Source organism: Adiantum capillus-veneris, chromosome 22 (assembly GCF_014529385.1).
Source record: "Adiantum capillus-veneris isolate H3 chromosome 22, ASM1452938v2, whole genome shotgun sequence".
Taxonomy (NCBI): domain Eukaryota; kingdom Viridiplantae; phylum Streptophyta; class Polypodiopsida; order Polypodiales; family Pteridaceae; genus Adiantum; species Adiantum capillus-veneris.
The window spans coordinates 88,137,060-88,151,223 of NC_140952.1; the positions used below are offsets into that span (position 1 = coordinate 88,137,060).

The window sequence follows — 14,164 nt, forward strand, 5'->3', positions numbered from 1 at the left end:
CTTGCTTAGACCAAGATAGTTGATTTCTTCTATGATGTTGTGGGAATTGGTCATGAAATAATGTCATCACTCTATCTTCAATAAACGATTTTTGGCTATTATTACTTTCAATATTGATGATCTTGTAGAAAGTGTTCTACCATTATGTAATTCTTCAATGACAACTAAGGGGTTTAAAGGTATTGTACGTATGTGATTCAAACGTTTAGAGACAAATTCTTGGAACAAGGGATGATGCACATAGTCTATCTTAGTTCAGAGAACATGTGATCCAAAAATATCGACATCTTTAAGAAAGTTTGCAAAGCAATTATGTGAATGGCATCTTTAGTCTAACTAATGAGATCCAAAGGTCCAACAAAAGTCTCAGTGGGTTTTAACAGAGTGTAACTAAGGTTTCTTTTATATCTGCAGCCAGAGAAAACTTGCAGACATGATAATTCTTTCTTAACAAAGAAGTGATCTAGGGTATCCTGGTATAGGGTTCATGGGCTTATAACTGTACTAGGTGATTTATTTATTTACTGCAACTAAAGTAACTATTTGTTGTTAAGAATAAGTGTGTGTACCGATTCCTCAAAAGATGAGACATCTAACACTTTGGAGTGTCTCCAAGATCGTGTCTAGGCATTTTACTCGTTGATCCCATGCTACTTGGGGTGTTGTGACTCTTTTTAGCCGATCTTTCACCTTCAAAGGTTGGAAAGTGTTTCAATGGTGATGGAGACTAGCAGGCCATGATATTTTGCTATTAGTGAATATCCAAGTGAGTATCGCACTACTAGTCCCTTAGCTACCTCAATCATGTGTTATTTTCTTACGTTAATTAATAGCTTGTTACATATTTCTTGAAATTTTTTTGCATCTTGGATGACACTCATCCAAGTAGTGCATTTTTCCATAGTTGGAGTTTGTGAGCAAGATATTGAATAAGTTAGAGACTGTTCCTTAAGAAACCCAAAAAAGTGACAAAAAATTCTCATTACTACAAAGGTGCTTACTACTAAATACTCATGTTGGGAATATTGAGTCACTTAATGTATTAGGATATTAAACCATGCAAACTTTTAAGGTTTTTTTTTCAAATTCTTATTTGTATTTAGGTTGATATTTCAAGAAAAGGCCTAAAAAGCATGCAGTAAAGCGTTATTTATGCATTGTACACCACAAGACAAAGGAAATCTATTGAGATTTTGGTAGCATCTTGTTTCTCACGTATAACTTTTTCAAAAAAACCTTTCCTCTCATATGCAAGAGCCCCATAGAGGTGATTTCTGTGTATTGTAAAAGCATATTGAAGTAGAAAAGGAGTAAAAAGGCTAATGCGAGCTTTCAAAAGAAGATTTAGTCATTTTCTCATGTATGAAAAGGGAGCCTTTTTCAGTTTTTTTCATACAATGCATATCATCATGAGCTTTTGTTCGGGAGGCACCGCATACCTAGCTAGGTACGATTGGGGGCAGGGGACCACCGCCCCCCCACCGGGTGACGGTCCCCAATGCAAGCTAAAAATGACAGATCTGCAAACCTGATGACTCGCACAAATCCATAGTCGAGCTAAACGTGAGGAGAGAGAGACAGAGAACGAGATAGAGTGAGAGAGCGTGCGACGCACCTCCTAGAGCAGAGTGCTATGTTGGCACGGCAAGAGAGAAGAAAGGAGAGGGGAGAAGAAGACACAAACACTGGGTGCAATCTCCCCCCGTGCAAGAGTCAGCATTTCCCTCTTGCACGGATTTCATTTGTAGATTCTTCAATGCTAAAAATGGCCGGCCGGCACAAATGACCATAGCTCCTAATGAGCACTTGGAGTAATAAATGTACATCTCCTTATCCATAACATACTCGGGGGTAGAAAAAGCAACTGCCCTCAGTTGCGAGGTACATAAGTGGTGGAGTCGAGTGCGAGATACAAGACGCTGAGTACATGCCTGCATAGCGCAATGAGTAACTAAAAACCAAAAGAGTAACAATGATTACTAGGAAGCAATTTAAAAGTGGAAAAATGTGTAACATGTGTACGGTATGATGAGAGTGCATAAAATGAAGTAAAGGTTCATAAGCGCGGAGTGCAACTTTTGTCAAAAATGTTGTTCCAAATAGACCACCATCTGTCACCCTTCCAACTTTCCATACCAGTTTATTAGATCCTTTCATATCAATCCATACGAAATGTGGTAAGCCAGTTCCACATATAATGTAACCACGGAGAGTCCTGTCGTACCAAGTGTAGGCACTCTAGTACACATGTATCAACATCCATAATTTTCCATAACATTATTGCAAAGCGGAGAGTCCTGCCTCACGAGGCATAGGCACTCTAATATACATGTCAATAACCATAAGATTTTGAAACAAGGTGTGGAGCGGAGGGTCCTGTCCTATTATCCAGGCGTAGGAGCTCTAACATGTGTAGAAATTTTTCCATTGCCATTCAGTCTAACCAATAAGATCCTTGCCATAACAATATATAATGTCTCAACTAGTGTGCTGGGAGAAATGTCAAATCACTAGAAGAAAAATAGTGTTGCTTATGTATGAAGCGTGTTAATACAAAGTGCAAATGATAATGAGAGTTATTAAGGTTAGTCATTACACAAGTTAGCCATCTAATATTACATAGACAGAGAGTACGAACCATGGGTAATTGAAATGATTTTGCTAGAGGGATAGTATCAAAATGTATTAAGAAGTTGCATACCGTAAGGTTCTCCCGTATGATAGAATAGTACGTAGTTGTACCTGCAAAAGTATTTCTCAAAGACAAAGCACTAAAAACAAGTTCTTGTTAAAATGACGAATAGTTTAATCGCACATCAAATGCATTAACATTTTAAAATCCACGAAGAACAAAATTGATGCAAAGTTTGATTTGCCAAGAAAAGATAATGAGAGTAGACAACTGGAAGTACAGAGGAGCGGATAAGAGGGATGTTATCAAAATTGACAGGGTGGTGTGCAATAATGGGATAACCAGTGGATATCGGTCTTCTGAGAAAGTGATGCCATACGCAATGTATAAATGTTAGAATAAGGCAAAAGTAGGTCTCCCAAAGTAGTTAGCTTAAAAATCTGGCGTAGAGGTAAATATCCTTCAGTAAACATAGTCCTACGCGAAGGAGTATTGGAAACATTGGCAGGGATGTGATACAAAAGCAAATAAATGGAACAATATTGAAGAATATGCAGCAACAATCTGACTGATAAATGATGTAACGTTTAAGACAATTTGTAGAGCAAGCAAAGCGAAAATCGAATTACATTACATCAGTACTAATGGGGATAAACTTACATTATGGAAATAATGGCTCTTGCAAATAATGATGAGTGAGGGATTTTCGTGTTTATACTTGTTAATTGGTTAATAATCCAAGTAACAATCAATTTGGGTGTGGGTAGCTAAAAGTGTACATAGTCAGAGTTTGCCGAGGTTCATCATTGTTAGAATATTAAAGCCTGATGTATCTTGATCGAGGGTGAAAATTTGACCCTAGCACGTTATGGTTATTCACTGTGTTTACAATGTAGGGCATGAAAGAATAAAAAATAAACTAAGAGCCAATAAGACCCATGAGAAGCAAATTATTTTAGAGAATGCCATAATAACAATTTATAACATCAATGTGGAAAAGAATTTTTTCTAATTTTTTTAAAAAATTACTCTTCCTCAAGAATTTTAGACATCTAATTGATTGTTAATATTGTAGTAGATTCTAAAGCCTAAAAAGTACCAACTTAATAACAATGATCACTGACTGCAATCCATAGATATCTGTTGATAGACCAAAAAGGAAAGAGATAGAGCGAGAGCCCAAGAATTGGTGTACATATCCATCAAAGCCCCGCAAGCACGATAGCCCATGGTTATCTCGCTCGTTGTGTATGGGTGTGTATGATTACATCAACAATAGATACCCTACTCTAACTCAACATGATCGCCATCTTCATCCTCTTTACCAGTCAAAGTTGCACCTAGCCCCTTCAAATGTTACAGATACTACATATTTGGGTAATTAAGGCTATGTATATAAGACATATCATAATTTAACGTGTAAAAGACAATGGACAAATGACATAAAAATGAACACCCTATTACCAATGTACAAGGAAGGTGTGCCTCATCTTAGCATAAAGTCTGTGAAAAGAAAGCCTAGTGTTGGCGATTGTATCAAGCCGAGGAAGGATTGGTCATGGTAAGCTTGGGATCTCGGATGAAGTTGGAGATTGTAGGACAAGGATTATAATGGTACTTGGGTAGGCTTAAACAATGATTGCAAAAGACTACAATTGTTTATGCTTAGTTTCTAGCAAGATCGTAGCTCCTATTGAAGGGTATGCTTGTTGCAAAATTGCCTTAACACGACACATGAACAAAAACGAATGTGCATATCTTGATGGTTTACCATACGCATTCTGACACTCAGGCTTGCACATAGTAGCGCCATCAAGGGACTTGATAGCCTGCAAAACGACCCACCTCCTAACCAAGTGGTGAGAATCAGGAGGCAAATTCACCTCCTCCTGCACAATGGCACTCCCATGAAGGATAGCAGTGCGTAGAAGTGGTGAAGAGATGCACACAATATGGTCTCCACTTTCTTCCTCAGTGGCATCAAAAACCCCTTGGGAAATGAAGTCGCGCAATTGAACGACTGTCTTTCGTTCACATTGAAGTTCCTCTACTTCTAGCAAGTTCACCATTAAAGGATAAATTTCATTCTTATTTGCATCATGTCTGACAAATGGCATAATTCGGCTGTATGTGGCCATGCCAAATACGTAAAGCCCCAAACGATAAGACTCAACCCGATGAAGCCATGCCTTCAGCATCCACAATGCCTCTTGCACAAGGAATGCCAAACATGTGCCAGTTAAGCCCTTGTGGCCCCATGTCCGCTGCATGATTGAAGTCGCTATCGAATCCACCTCCATGTGGAAACTTGGTCAATCAGCAGTTGCCTGTTGTAGGAAAGACAATATATAATCTAGACGGAATTTTTTTGAAGTGAGCACATGATTGTGAGGGAAAGGAGAAAGCCTACTTGGAGTAGACCCTACATCATGGTCATGACCACCTCCCAGTGCATCTTGCACGCGCTTATGATACTGAGCTTCAATGAGATCACACACACACTCCGTTCCAACTAGGAGAAAACCATAAACATTGTATGTTTCGGGTGTTGAAAGAGCTAGCTGACAACCGTTATTGGCTGTGGGTGTAGTTGGTGGTCAAGAAGGTACGAGTGCGTGCAGGGCACGATGCTCTAGAGTTGGTAAAGTTGGTAGGTGACGCCAACCCTGCATGGAGAGTGGTTGGTTAGAAGTCGATCGAGGTGTTGATAGGGGTAGCTATATATATATATATATATATATATATATATATATATATATATATATATATATATATATATATATATATATATATAATATATATATATATATATATATATATATATATATATATATATATATATATATATAGAGAGAGAGAGAGAGAGAGAGAGAGAGAGAGAGAGAGAGAGAGAGAGAGAGAGAGAGAGAGAGAGAGAGAGAGAGAGAGCTGTAGGGTGGCCAGCACATCGAACGTCACTGATGGTTTGTTGGCTCGCCAGGTGCGAGCTGCATGGCGGTGGTAACTTCCACTCGAGGGGGTTGAGTAGAGCCGGTTGTAGCAAACTAGGGGGAGAAAGAGTATGAGATAGAGAGAAACAAGTAGTTTCCGTGTAACTGTGTCTGCCAAGAGAGAGAGAGAGAGAGAGAGAGAGAGAGAGAGAGAGAGAGAGAGAGAGAGAGAGAGAAACAACTAGATTGATGCATGTGCTCTTATGCGGGTGTGTACCTAACAAAAAGAGTATTGGGCAACTGGTCGAGAGAGAGAGAGAGAGAGAGAGAGAGAGAGAGAGAGAGAGAGAGATGGTCTGCATGCTTGATAGGTGAACGAGAGGGAGAAAGAGAAAGAGGGGGTTGGTGAACATGCTACAGGCAATGGCCGGTCACAAGGTTGGCGAGTGAGGGATAGAAAGAGAGTGTGTTTGACTAATTCCCTTTATGCAGCTCCGAAGGTCTACATGTTAATCATGTAGATGATTACATGCTATGATGCTGGGTGTCCAAAGTTGTGGTTTAGCAGCTTGTTGCACGACAGAGGAGTGCGATTCCTTGGAGGTGGTGGGGTTGGAGATGGGGAGTTGTGTAGGGACAATGCATGTCAGCATTGTTGGCCGATGTCAAGCACGTGTGTCAACAATGACACATTTCTGCTAGCCTGCACGTTGCTCTTTGATCCCCCCATCGTGGGGCAGGGTCCCATGCGGAAGAGAGAGAATTGGAGAAGAAAATAAAACTAAATTAAATAACAGTTAAGAAAATAGAATGAAGTATGCTTCCCGTCTGAGCCGAAAACTATTCTCATGCAATTTCTCAACTTCCCTATGCCTATATCATTGGAAGTCGGGGTGCACACGAAGTCTTCTTCATTGGTTTGCTTGTAGAATTTTTGTATATATCTAGCTATGAGAGCTGATGCAAATGTGTTGAATGTTTCAATGGGGTTCAACATGCAACCCCTATGATGCTGCACTACTTTAGTAGGTGATGAAAAATAGGCGATTATCAATATTACTTACCTTTTATCTTTCTCTATACTAGTCTCTTAATTATGCCTTAAAAGAAACAATAAACCATGCTAGAAAAAATGAAATAATTTAACACATAAGAAGAAATTGACTTAGCTCTTGCACTCAAAGCTCTCCATAACTTAACGTGTATATGAAGGAAGGTCCCCAGAGCTCTGATACCAATGCTATGATTGGAAGTGCGGAGAGCCTTGCAAAATACGTAAATAACACACTGCAAGCTATAAACAACAAATTTGCATACCTGACGACGCAGTCGAGCTAAACACGAGTAGAGAGACAGAGAATGAGATAGAGTGAGAGAGAGCGTGCGGCGCACCTCCTAGAGCAGAGTGCTACGCCAGCACGGCGAGAGAGAAGAGAAGAGAGGGGAGAAGAAGACACAAACATTGGGTGCAATCTCCCCCCATGCAAGAGTCAACATTTCCCTCTTGCACGTATTTCATTTATAGATTCTTCAATGCTCAAAATGAATACACATTGGCTGGCCAGCAAAATGACCATAGCTCCTAATGAGCACTTGACTAATAAATGTACATATCCCTTATTCATAACAACCTCTTCATTAAAAATGAAGTCACCCTTTACGGAAGTGGAAGTTTTGGTTGTAAACTTCCTTCTTTGAATACTCCTTGTGAGTAGTTTGTTGATTAGAGGGTCGATTTGCACCTTTCTTGTGGTCTTGAGATAAGCCCGTGGGATGGAGACCTTAAGAAAGAAAAGGCTATGTGGCTTGAGGGTGCTTCAAAATTAACCCGTGGGATGGAGGGTAGTAGCCTCTTTGGTTTGCAAAAGACATGCCCACACGTAGTTAGATTAAAGTTCAATGAGTGAGAGATACAATTAAGTAGAAGAATAATCTAAGGATCTTAAGGATGATTAAAAAATATTAATCACTCTAATAGCTCTCGTACCAATTGTAGAGGTTAGGAAGGGTAGATTAAGGAGCCATTCATAATGTTGGCATGGTATTGATAATGCTAATTGCACAAAAAAAGTGGAGTAGAATATAAACACAAACTTGATTTATTGGTACAACTAAAAGTGTGTACGAAAGACTCCTTATATAGAGCTAATGAAAGCTTTTCATCTGGCATTATTGATGACATCATACAAAGGTTCCAAATCAACACATGAAAGTTGCAAACTCGTGAGTGACTTTTCAAGGCACTTTAGGAGTGCATTAACTCTTTCTAGGTGAGTCAACACCCTTTAGTACTGACCCCAATGGGTACCCACACCCTTAGGCACCTTTTCCACATGCTATCACATGGTTTTATGTCACTTATGCATTCCAATAGAATAGAGGTGTTACACACACACACACACACACACACACACACACACACACACACACACATGCCCGCAAAATGCTAGGGTGTCACAATCGTTTGTAAGGAAATGCCCAAAGCCTCTAGCCCATGTTGGAGTTGAATCACCTCTTGCACGACTAATGTCCACCTCGTCGATATAACTTGTCTTCTACCACCCCCAACTTACACATCTATGCAATCCGACCTTTGGTGCATTGGAGGGCCTCCTGGGGGATGTACCAAAGATGTTGGAGGAGTAGGATGGCAAAAGGGTACACATTGGGCATGAAATTTGGGGGGTAGCCAATCAACTTGCATATGTGATTTGGGCAAGATAACTCGAAGCTCCATTACAGAAGTGGACCGGTGCATAACTAGACTCATGTTAGCATGAGCAAAATCACTGTCAAAGCAGGTATGAGAACAACCATGCATTGGTGTTGAAAACTGCACTTGGATTCCTCCTCCTTGAAACCGCTCCTTAGACGTGGATTGCCTCTGAGAAGCTCGAGGCTATGGGAGTCTCATGTACAGTTACAAGAGTTGTGTGAGATAAGGAGCTCAATGGAACCAAGGGTGGAAAAATCAATCTAACATTGACACTTGCTTTTGAATTTGTGACCTTTGACCATCTATTACCCCAATCTGGTGTAGAGTAACTTCAAAAGCGGTGGTTGGCTTATAATACTAGTCTTACATAAATCTCATACATCAAGTCACGATTCAAAACTTTGTCACGCATAATCTATCAAGAATACAAACTTATCACCAAAAAGCCATGTAAATGAAATTATATATGCTCTTTCTATGTTTTAGTTACGAAATTATCTATGCTTTATCGAAATTGACAAAAAGTTCAAAGTTATGCCCATTTTTATAGTTTATATCTCTCATGTGAAAAATAATTTTTTTTACTGAGTGCAATTTTGAGGTACAAGGATATATGCTACTTATAAATTACATTAACACCATAAATTTTGGTAATTGATTCCCTAAATAGGGCACATGTCCATATAAAATGAAGACTCTTCAAATATACATAACATGATATATTTTAATACAACATTAAAATAACTTTTTATAAAGTACAGCATAAACAAACATATGGGATTAGTAAAGATAATAACTTTGTCCTTGGTTTTGACATTTTTTCTAAGTTTAATGTACCTATCTTTTATATTCATTTTATGCAATTTTGTGGAAGTACTCTTTATGGGATCCATTATACATAAATAATAACCTCAAAAGTATAATGAGACAATTTTTTAAAATTGTATAATTACTGTGTATAAGATCCTAAAAAGAAATTTTTGAAATTATTTTTTGGTTAGATATGGACTTTAATGGAGAGATATTTCATTGAGCATAACTGATTAGTATATAATTTCTAGTAATACTTCATTGCGCACTCTTCAACTCTACCCTCGATTTTAGGGCTAGGGTCGACCTCTTTCAACACTAAAGACCACGGGGTCTTGAATGAAGTCCAAGCCGTGGGACCGACAACGCGCAACACGGACACAACTTCAATTGTGACAAACGTTCGTTGATGGCGGCCAAGTTTACTTTTGCCTACGTCTGTTCACTTTATCAGGCTACAAACTGGAGGGTTGGATAACCAAACCCACACGGATGCGTGGTTAGCACATTAGCTTGCCAACGGGGAGGTTGCCGGTTGGATGCCTAGCTGAGGAATGGGACACCATCTGATTTTTGTGAACTGTCCATGTCCCTCGAGATCTGTGGGAATTCGAGCTCGTTGTCGATCCCATCTCTCAAGCTTCACTAAATATTTCGGGTCACTTAGTGTTGTGGGTCGGCCTTCGGATAGGTAACATTTGAAGTGTTAGCTAGGGATGTTTTTTGCTCAGTATGACAATAATAGTAACCGTACATCCTTCCTTTTTTGTGATTACCCCTGTAGGCCTCCTTGCCTAGGATAGGTAACATTTGAAGTGTTAGCTAGGGATGTTTTTTGCTCAGTATGACAATAACAGTAATCGTACATCCTTCCTTTTTTGTAATTATCCCTGTAGGCCTCTTTGCCTATCTCGTTTGTAATATCTTAGTTTCTCTCTAATACAATTCACTCTCCTACTGGTAGGCCTCCTTGCCTAGGATAGGTAACATTTGAAGTGTTAGCTAGGGATGTTTTTTGCTCAGTATGACAATAACAATAATCGTACATCCTTCCTTTTTTGTAATTATCCCTATATGCCTCCTTGCCTATCTCGTTTGTAATATCTTAGTTTCTCTCTAATACAATTCACTGCGCCTTAGTCTCCTACTGGCTCGCTTTTATTTATATTCGATTAATCTTTGAGATACCTCCTCTCTCAAGGAATCGCAGGAATTTCTACCTTTGCTCCCCTTCCCGCATAAAATAAGGTGAAGAGATGTGAATCGGACTCAGACCAGCGGTCAAGCATCGATTTCGTGTGGCAGCACGTAGCCACTCCAGCAAACTGAGATGCGCTCCCCTACGAGCCATTTAATTAAAAAAAAGCAAGCGCATGCTCCTCCTCTGCGTGCCTCGACCTGTCTCCCCTCCCCCCTTCTCGTCACCCTCAGCCTCTGCGCCCCCAGCCGTCTCTTCTACATGTTGTACTTTCTTCACCTGCTCTCCGTCCGTCTGACTTGCCAGAAACCGCCTTCGTTTTTTTCCAGCAAAGTAGGGCATCGATTTAAGATTCGGCTGCTTCCTACAATTTTGGGTACCCCCTACTGTTTTTTTATTTTAAAAAACAAACAAACATTTGAGGTGCGTCGCTGTCGTTTAATCACGATACGCATAGAGAACGTCCAACAGAAACTCCCACATCCCACTGCAGTGAAGCAGCTGCTCTCTCTCTCTCTCTCTCTCTCTCTCTCTCTCTCTCTGCGTTTGCATGCGCACTACTCGGAAGGAATAAGCCATGGCTGCTACTGCTGGACAAGTAATTACTGCGAGAGAGAGAGAGAGAGAGAGAGAGAGAGAGAGAGAGAGAGAGAGAGAGAGAGAGACGTCCACACACATAAGCACAGGCTGGTATTTGTTCCTTCTCATGTATGTTTTGTTCAAGGAAGCTGTATCATTGACAGGCACCTCCTTGCATCCCTCAGCTTTATACGATTGCCAAAGAAGGTTGCTCTCTGTGAGCAAGGTTGAGGTAGCAAGAATGCTGATCACTGATGCGTGGTTATTTTTTTTGACACTGGAAGGTTGAACTGTTGATAACTCCAACTTCTTGTGTTCCTTGCTCACAGAGTCTTCGGTGAATGCAACAAAATAGCGGTTGAGTTTTTTACTTGTGAATCGTTAAGAGTTTCAGAGTGCCCAAACATAAGGCAGATGAAACCTGGCCTATTAGACAGATCGATGTGGGTATATTGTTTTTACTGAACTAAAAACGAAAAGACTATAGCTAACTGATACGCTGTTCTAGGTTTTGATGTTTGTGGAGAAGCTTCAAATTCGTTTACTATGGTTGGGAGCACGACAAACCTTAATGATGCTTCTTAGAAAGATGCGAGTCTTTTTAAATATAATCAGAGCCAAGATAATACTATTCCTGAAAATAGAAATAGCCATGCATTGATTGATGAAGTTTGTATGGAGGATTTTGATGAATTGGATACTGCTTGATGATGTTACAGTGTTTGATGCTCTTGCTAATGATTTAGAAGAATTCGCACGTGGTGATATGGCTACTAAAGTGGATGCCTATAAGAAGATATATTGGGACAGGAAGGAAGTGCTTGTGGGCATGCCTATGGATATAATAGGGCCCAAGATTGTTGTGATCCTTGAGGAGATTATGGAACCTTATGTACATGATGTCTTGGTTGATCACTTTTAGTATAAGTTGATTGACTGAGAGGAAAATTTTGTTTAATCTTTTCCAAAATCCTTTTTTCTGCAAGTTTGTGATTGCCATATTATTTGGCTTTTTGATCTAGGTGGATGGTTGTTGTAAATGGACTTCTGGCTGCTGAGCATAAATACTCTAGCAGACCAAGATGGTCGGCAAAGTATGTCAAGCATTTCTTTTATAAAAGAAAGTATGAAAATCATTTGAGTAAGAAAATGAATGATTTTTGTTGGAAAGCTTACCATATTGCATTTTGGAAAGCTTACCGTGTTGCATTTGGCCGTCGCATGTGGATGGTGCAATATAAACAATGCGCACAGTGTGGTGCATTTCGGTGATAATCATGTACAATGTGGCTGAGTACGTATCTTGCCTAGAAACTTGACATGTGTCGTCACTGACTCTATGAAAACGGGCATGTGGGCTCATTTAAAATGCGTCTAGAGGCCATGAGAAGTGGAGGTGTTTGTGTTTACATGATTTTTTCTTTGCTATGGAATTTCCACACTGTTTTACTGTTTTCTCTTAAAATTAAGGCCTTTTAGGGTGAAGAATAGGTGTAAAATGACAGACATTACTAGGTCAAAATGTCTCATCAAGGGGAGAGGGGTGGGGGAGGAGTAACTCGCTTAGCACGACTCATATTTCAATACTCCTATATGTCACTTGATCTCGGAATCTACATTTCTTGTCAGATTTTGTATGGCTCCCCAGACTCACTGGACCATCCCCATGGCCCCTCAGAAATTCAACCCTCTTAGAGAGAGAAGAAGAGAAGAGAATTTGAACGTCGTAAAAAACTATGCCAAGAGACCTTAAAGATCTATCCGACGAGGAGAGTTGAACTCAAGACCTCTTATTCAAGAGGGAAATGGCATAACCAATCTACCACACTTTAGAGAGAGAGAGAGAAATGAAATGAAATGTTATATTAACGTCTTCAAAAGGCCATAGTGACCTATGAGACCCGAAAGTTACAAGGTGGTGGATCTGATACAAAGTCAGAGTAACAAAATAACCTAATCAACAGTACAAAAAGATATATATATTATGGGATTCTAGATAGGTCTATGTGAGCTAAGCCGAAAAACTAAGCAAAAATGGGCGGCTAGTTGGGATAGCTGAATCACAAAAGATCTAGCATCGGTCGTTGGCGAATCTCATCAATTTCCTCCATGGTTAGTAGTCTGACCGGGCGTCGTGCATGCCTGGCCAGCGTGCTCTGAATCTTTTGACGTAGCCTCCGTCGATGCTGTGTAGTCCTGCGCAGTCGTGGGTGCCTGGATTTCCCTAGTTCAATCGCTCGGTCAATCAATGTGCCTCTGGTGTGAGACGGGGGGGAGCTCTGCTGTGGGAGTGGCTCTTGCGGCTGTCCCGTGTCTGCTCTGAAGAAGTCTGTAATCCGTCTTTGAGACTGGTTAGGCTCGCCATTCATCAGGCTCTCTCTGTGTCTGCTCAGCTCAAGCAAGAACAAACCCAGGCATCTTTGATCTTCGTATCCCATTACTCTTGAGAGTGGTCCAAAACCCTCTCTGAACAAGCAATGGAAGTGGCCTCGTATCTCGTAGTAGACAGGGCAGCGGCATGTATAATGCAGCTATGTCTCAGGTTCCATGTCACACAAGGGGCATGTCCTGGCCTCTGCTGGTACTCCGCTATATCTCCCGGTTTCAATCCGCAGTTGGTGAGACGATATGCGTAACTAGCCAATAGCACACCGTATCCCATGAGACAGGTGGGTATCCATGTATCTGGGTCTCATCACAAAACCATCTTTCGTAAGCTGGAGAAGGTGGTCTCTGTAGAAAGCCATCTTCGTGCCCAGTTCTTGTGCTGGTTGTATCCATGTCCTCCTGGTGTCTAGCTGGGTCAGGTCTTGGCGGATGAGCTTGGTGATCTCTGACTGTGTAAGAATGAGAGATGGTGCATCCAGTGCATACTGGAGTGGTGGCAGCCTGTCTATGCTGAACCCATGCGCCTGAAACCATGATGTCATCTCCCCATACCAGCATGTTGTATCTCCTTGTATGGCTAACTGTCGGGAGGACTCAAGTGCTATGCGAGCATATCTGTCTCTGGGAAGTTCCCATGTGCGGTTTATGAAGGAGACTGATCTGGGGAGCGCCTCTACCACTAGTGGGGGGGCCGCCAGCTCTGCTCGGAGAATGGCTTGTGGTACTGATAATGAGCCGCGAGATCATAGAGACGAGAGGCTTCTCCATGTTCCCCCATCCGTCTGTGCGACCCGGCCTCTCGTGGTGATCCAATGAAGGTCCCCATATCTCAGCCCCATAGAGCAATGCTGAGGCCACCAAGGTGTCAAAGAGCGAGAGCTTCGTCTGGGGTTCCTGAAACTGAACCTGCG

The 14,164-nt window shown here is 40.9% G+C and overlaps 2 protein-coding genes across 8 annotated transcripts in view; one reads left to right on the top strand and one right to left on the bottom strand.

The window, feature by feature from the left end:
- Window positions 1-4,281: 4,281 nt before the first annotated feature.
- Window positions 4,282-4,902, bottom strand: LOC147429749 (uncharacterized). Its single transcript, XM_086495053.1, has one exon. It carries the CDS (start codon window positions 4,900-4,902, stop codon window positions 4,282-4,284), a length of 621 nt encoding a protein of 206 aa, XP_086351179.1.
- Window positions 4,903-10,443: 5,541 nt separating this feature from the next.
- LOC147429750 (alcohol dehydrogenase class-P-like) overlaps window positions 10,444-14,164 on the top strand; it is a 42,086-nt gene continuing 38,365 nt past the window's right edge. Inside the window, exons 1-2 of one of the 7 annotated variants that reach the window (XM_086495990.1) lie at window positions 10,899-11,097; window positions 11,195-11,312. Coding sequence is in view for 4 of the 7 variants with exons in the window: in XM_086495984.1 (XP_086352110.1) it covers window positions 10,548-10,662 (115 nt within the window). In the remaining 3 variants the exon portion in view is untranslated. The other 6 variants (XM_086495989.1, XM_086495984.1, XM_086495985.1 and 3 more) reach the window with 6 other exon arrangements.

What these genes read in the sequence shown, in the direction of transcription:
- LOC147429749 (XM_086495053.1), bottom strand. Translation starts at nt 4,902, where the DNA reads ATGCAGCGGACATGGGGCCACAAGGGCTTAACTGGCACATGTTTGGCA.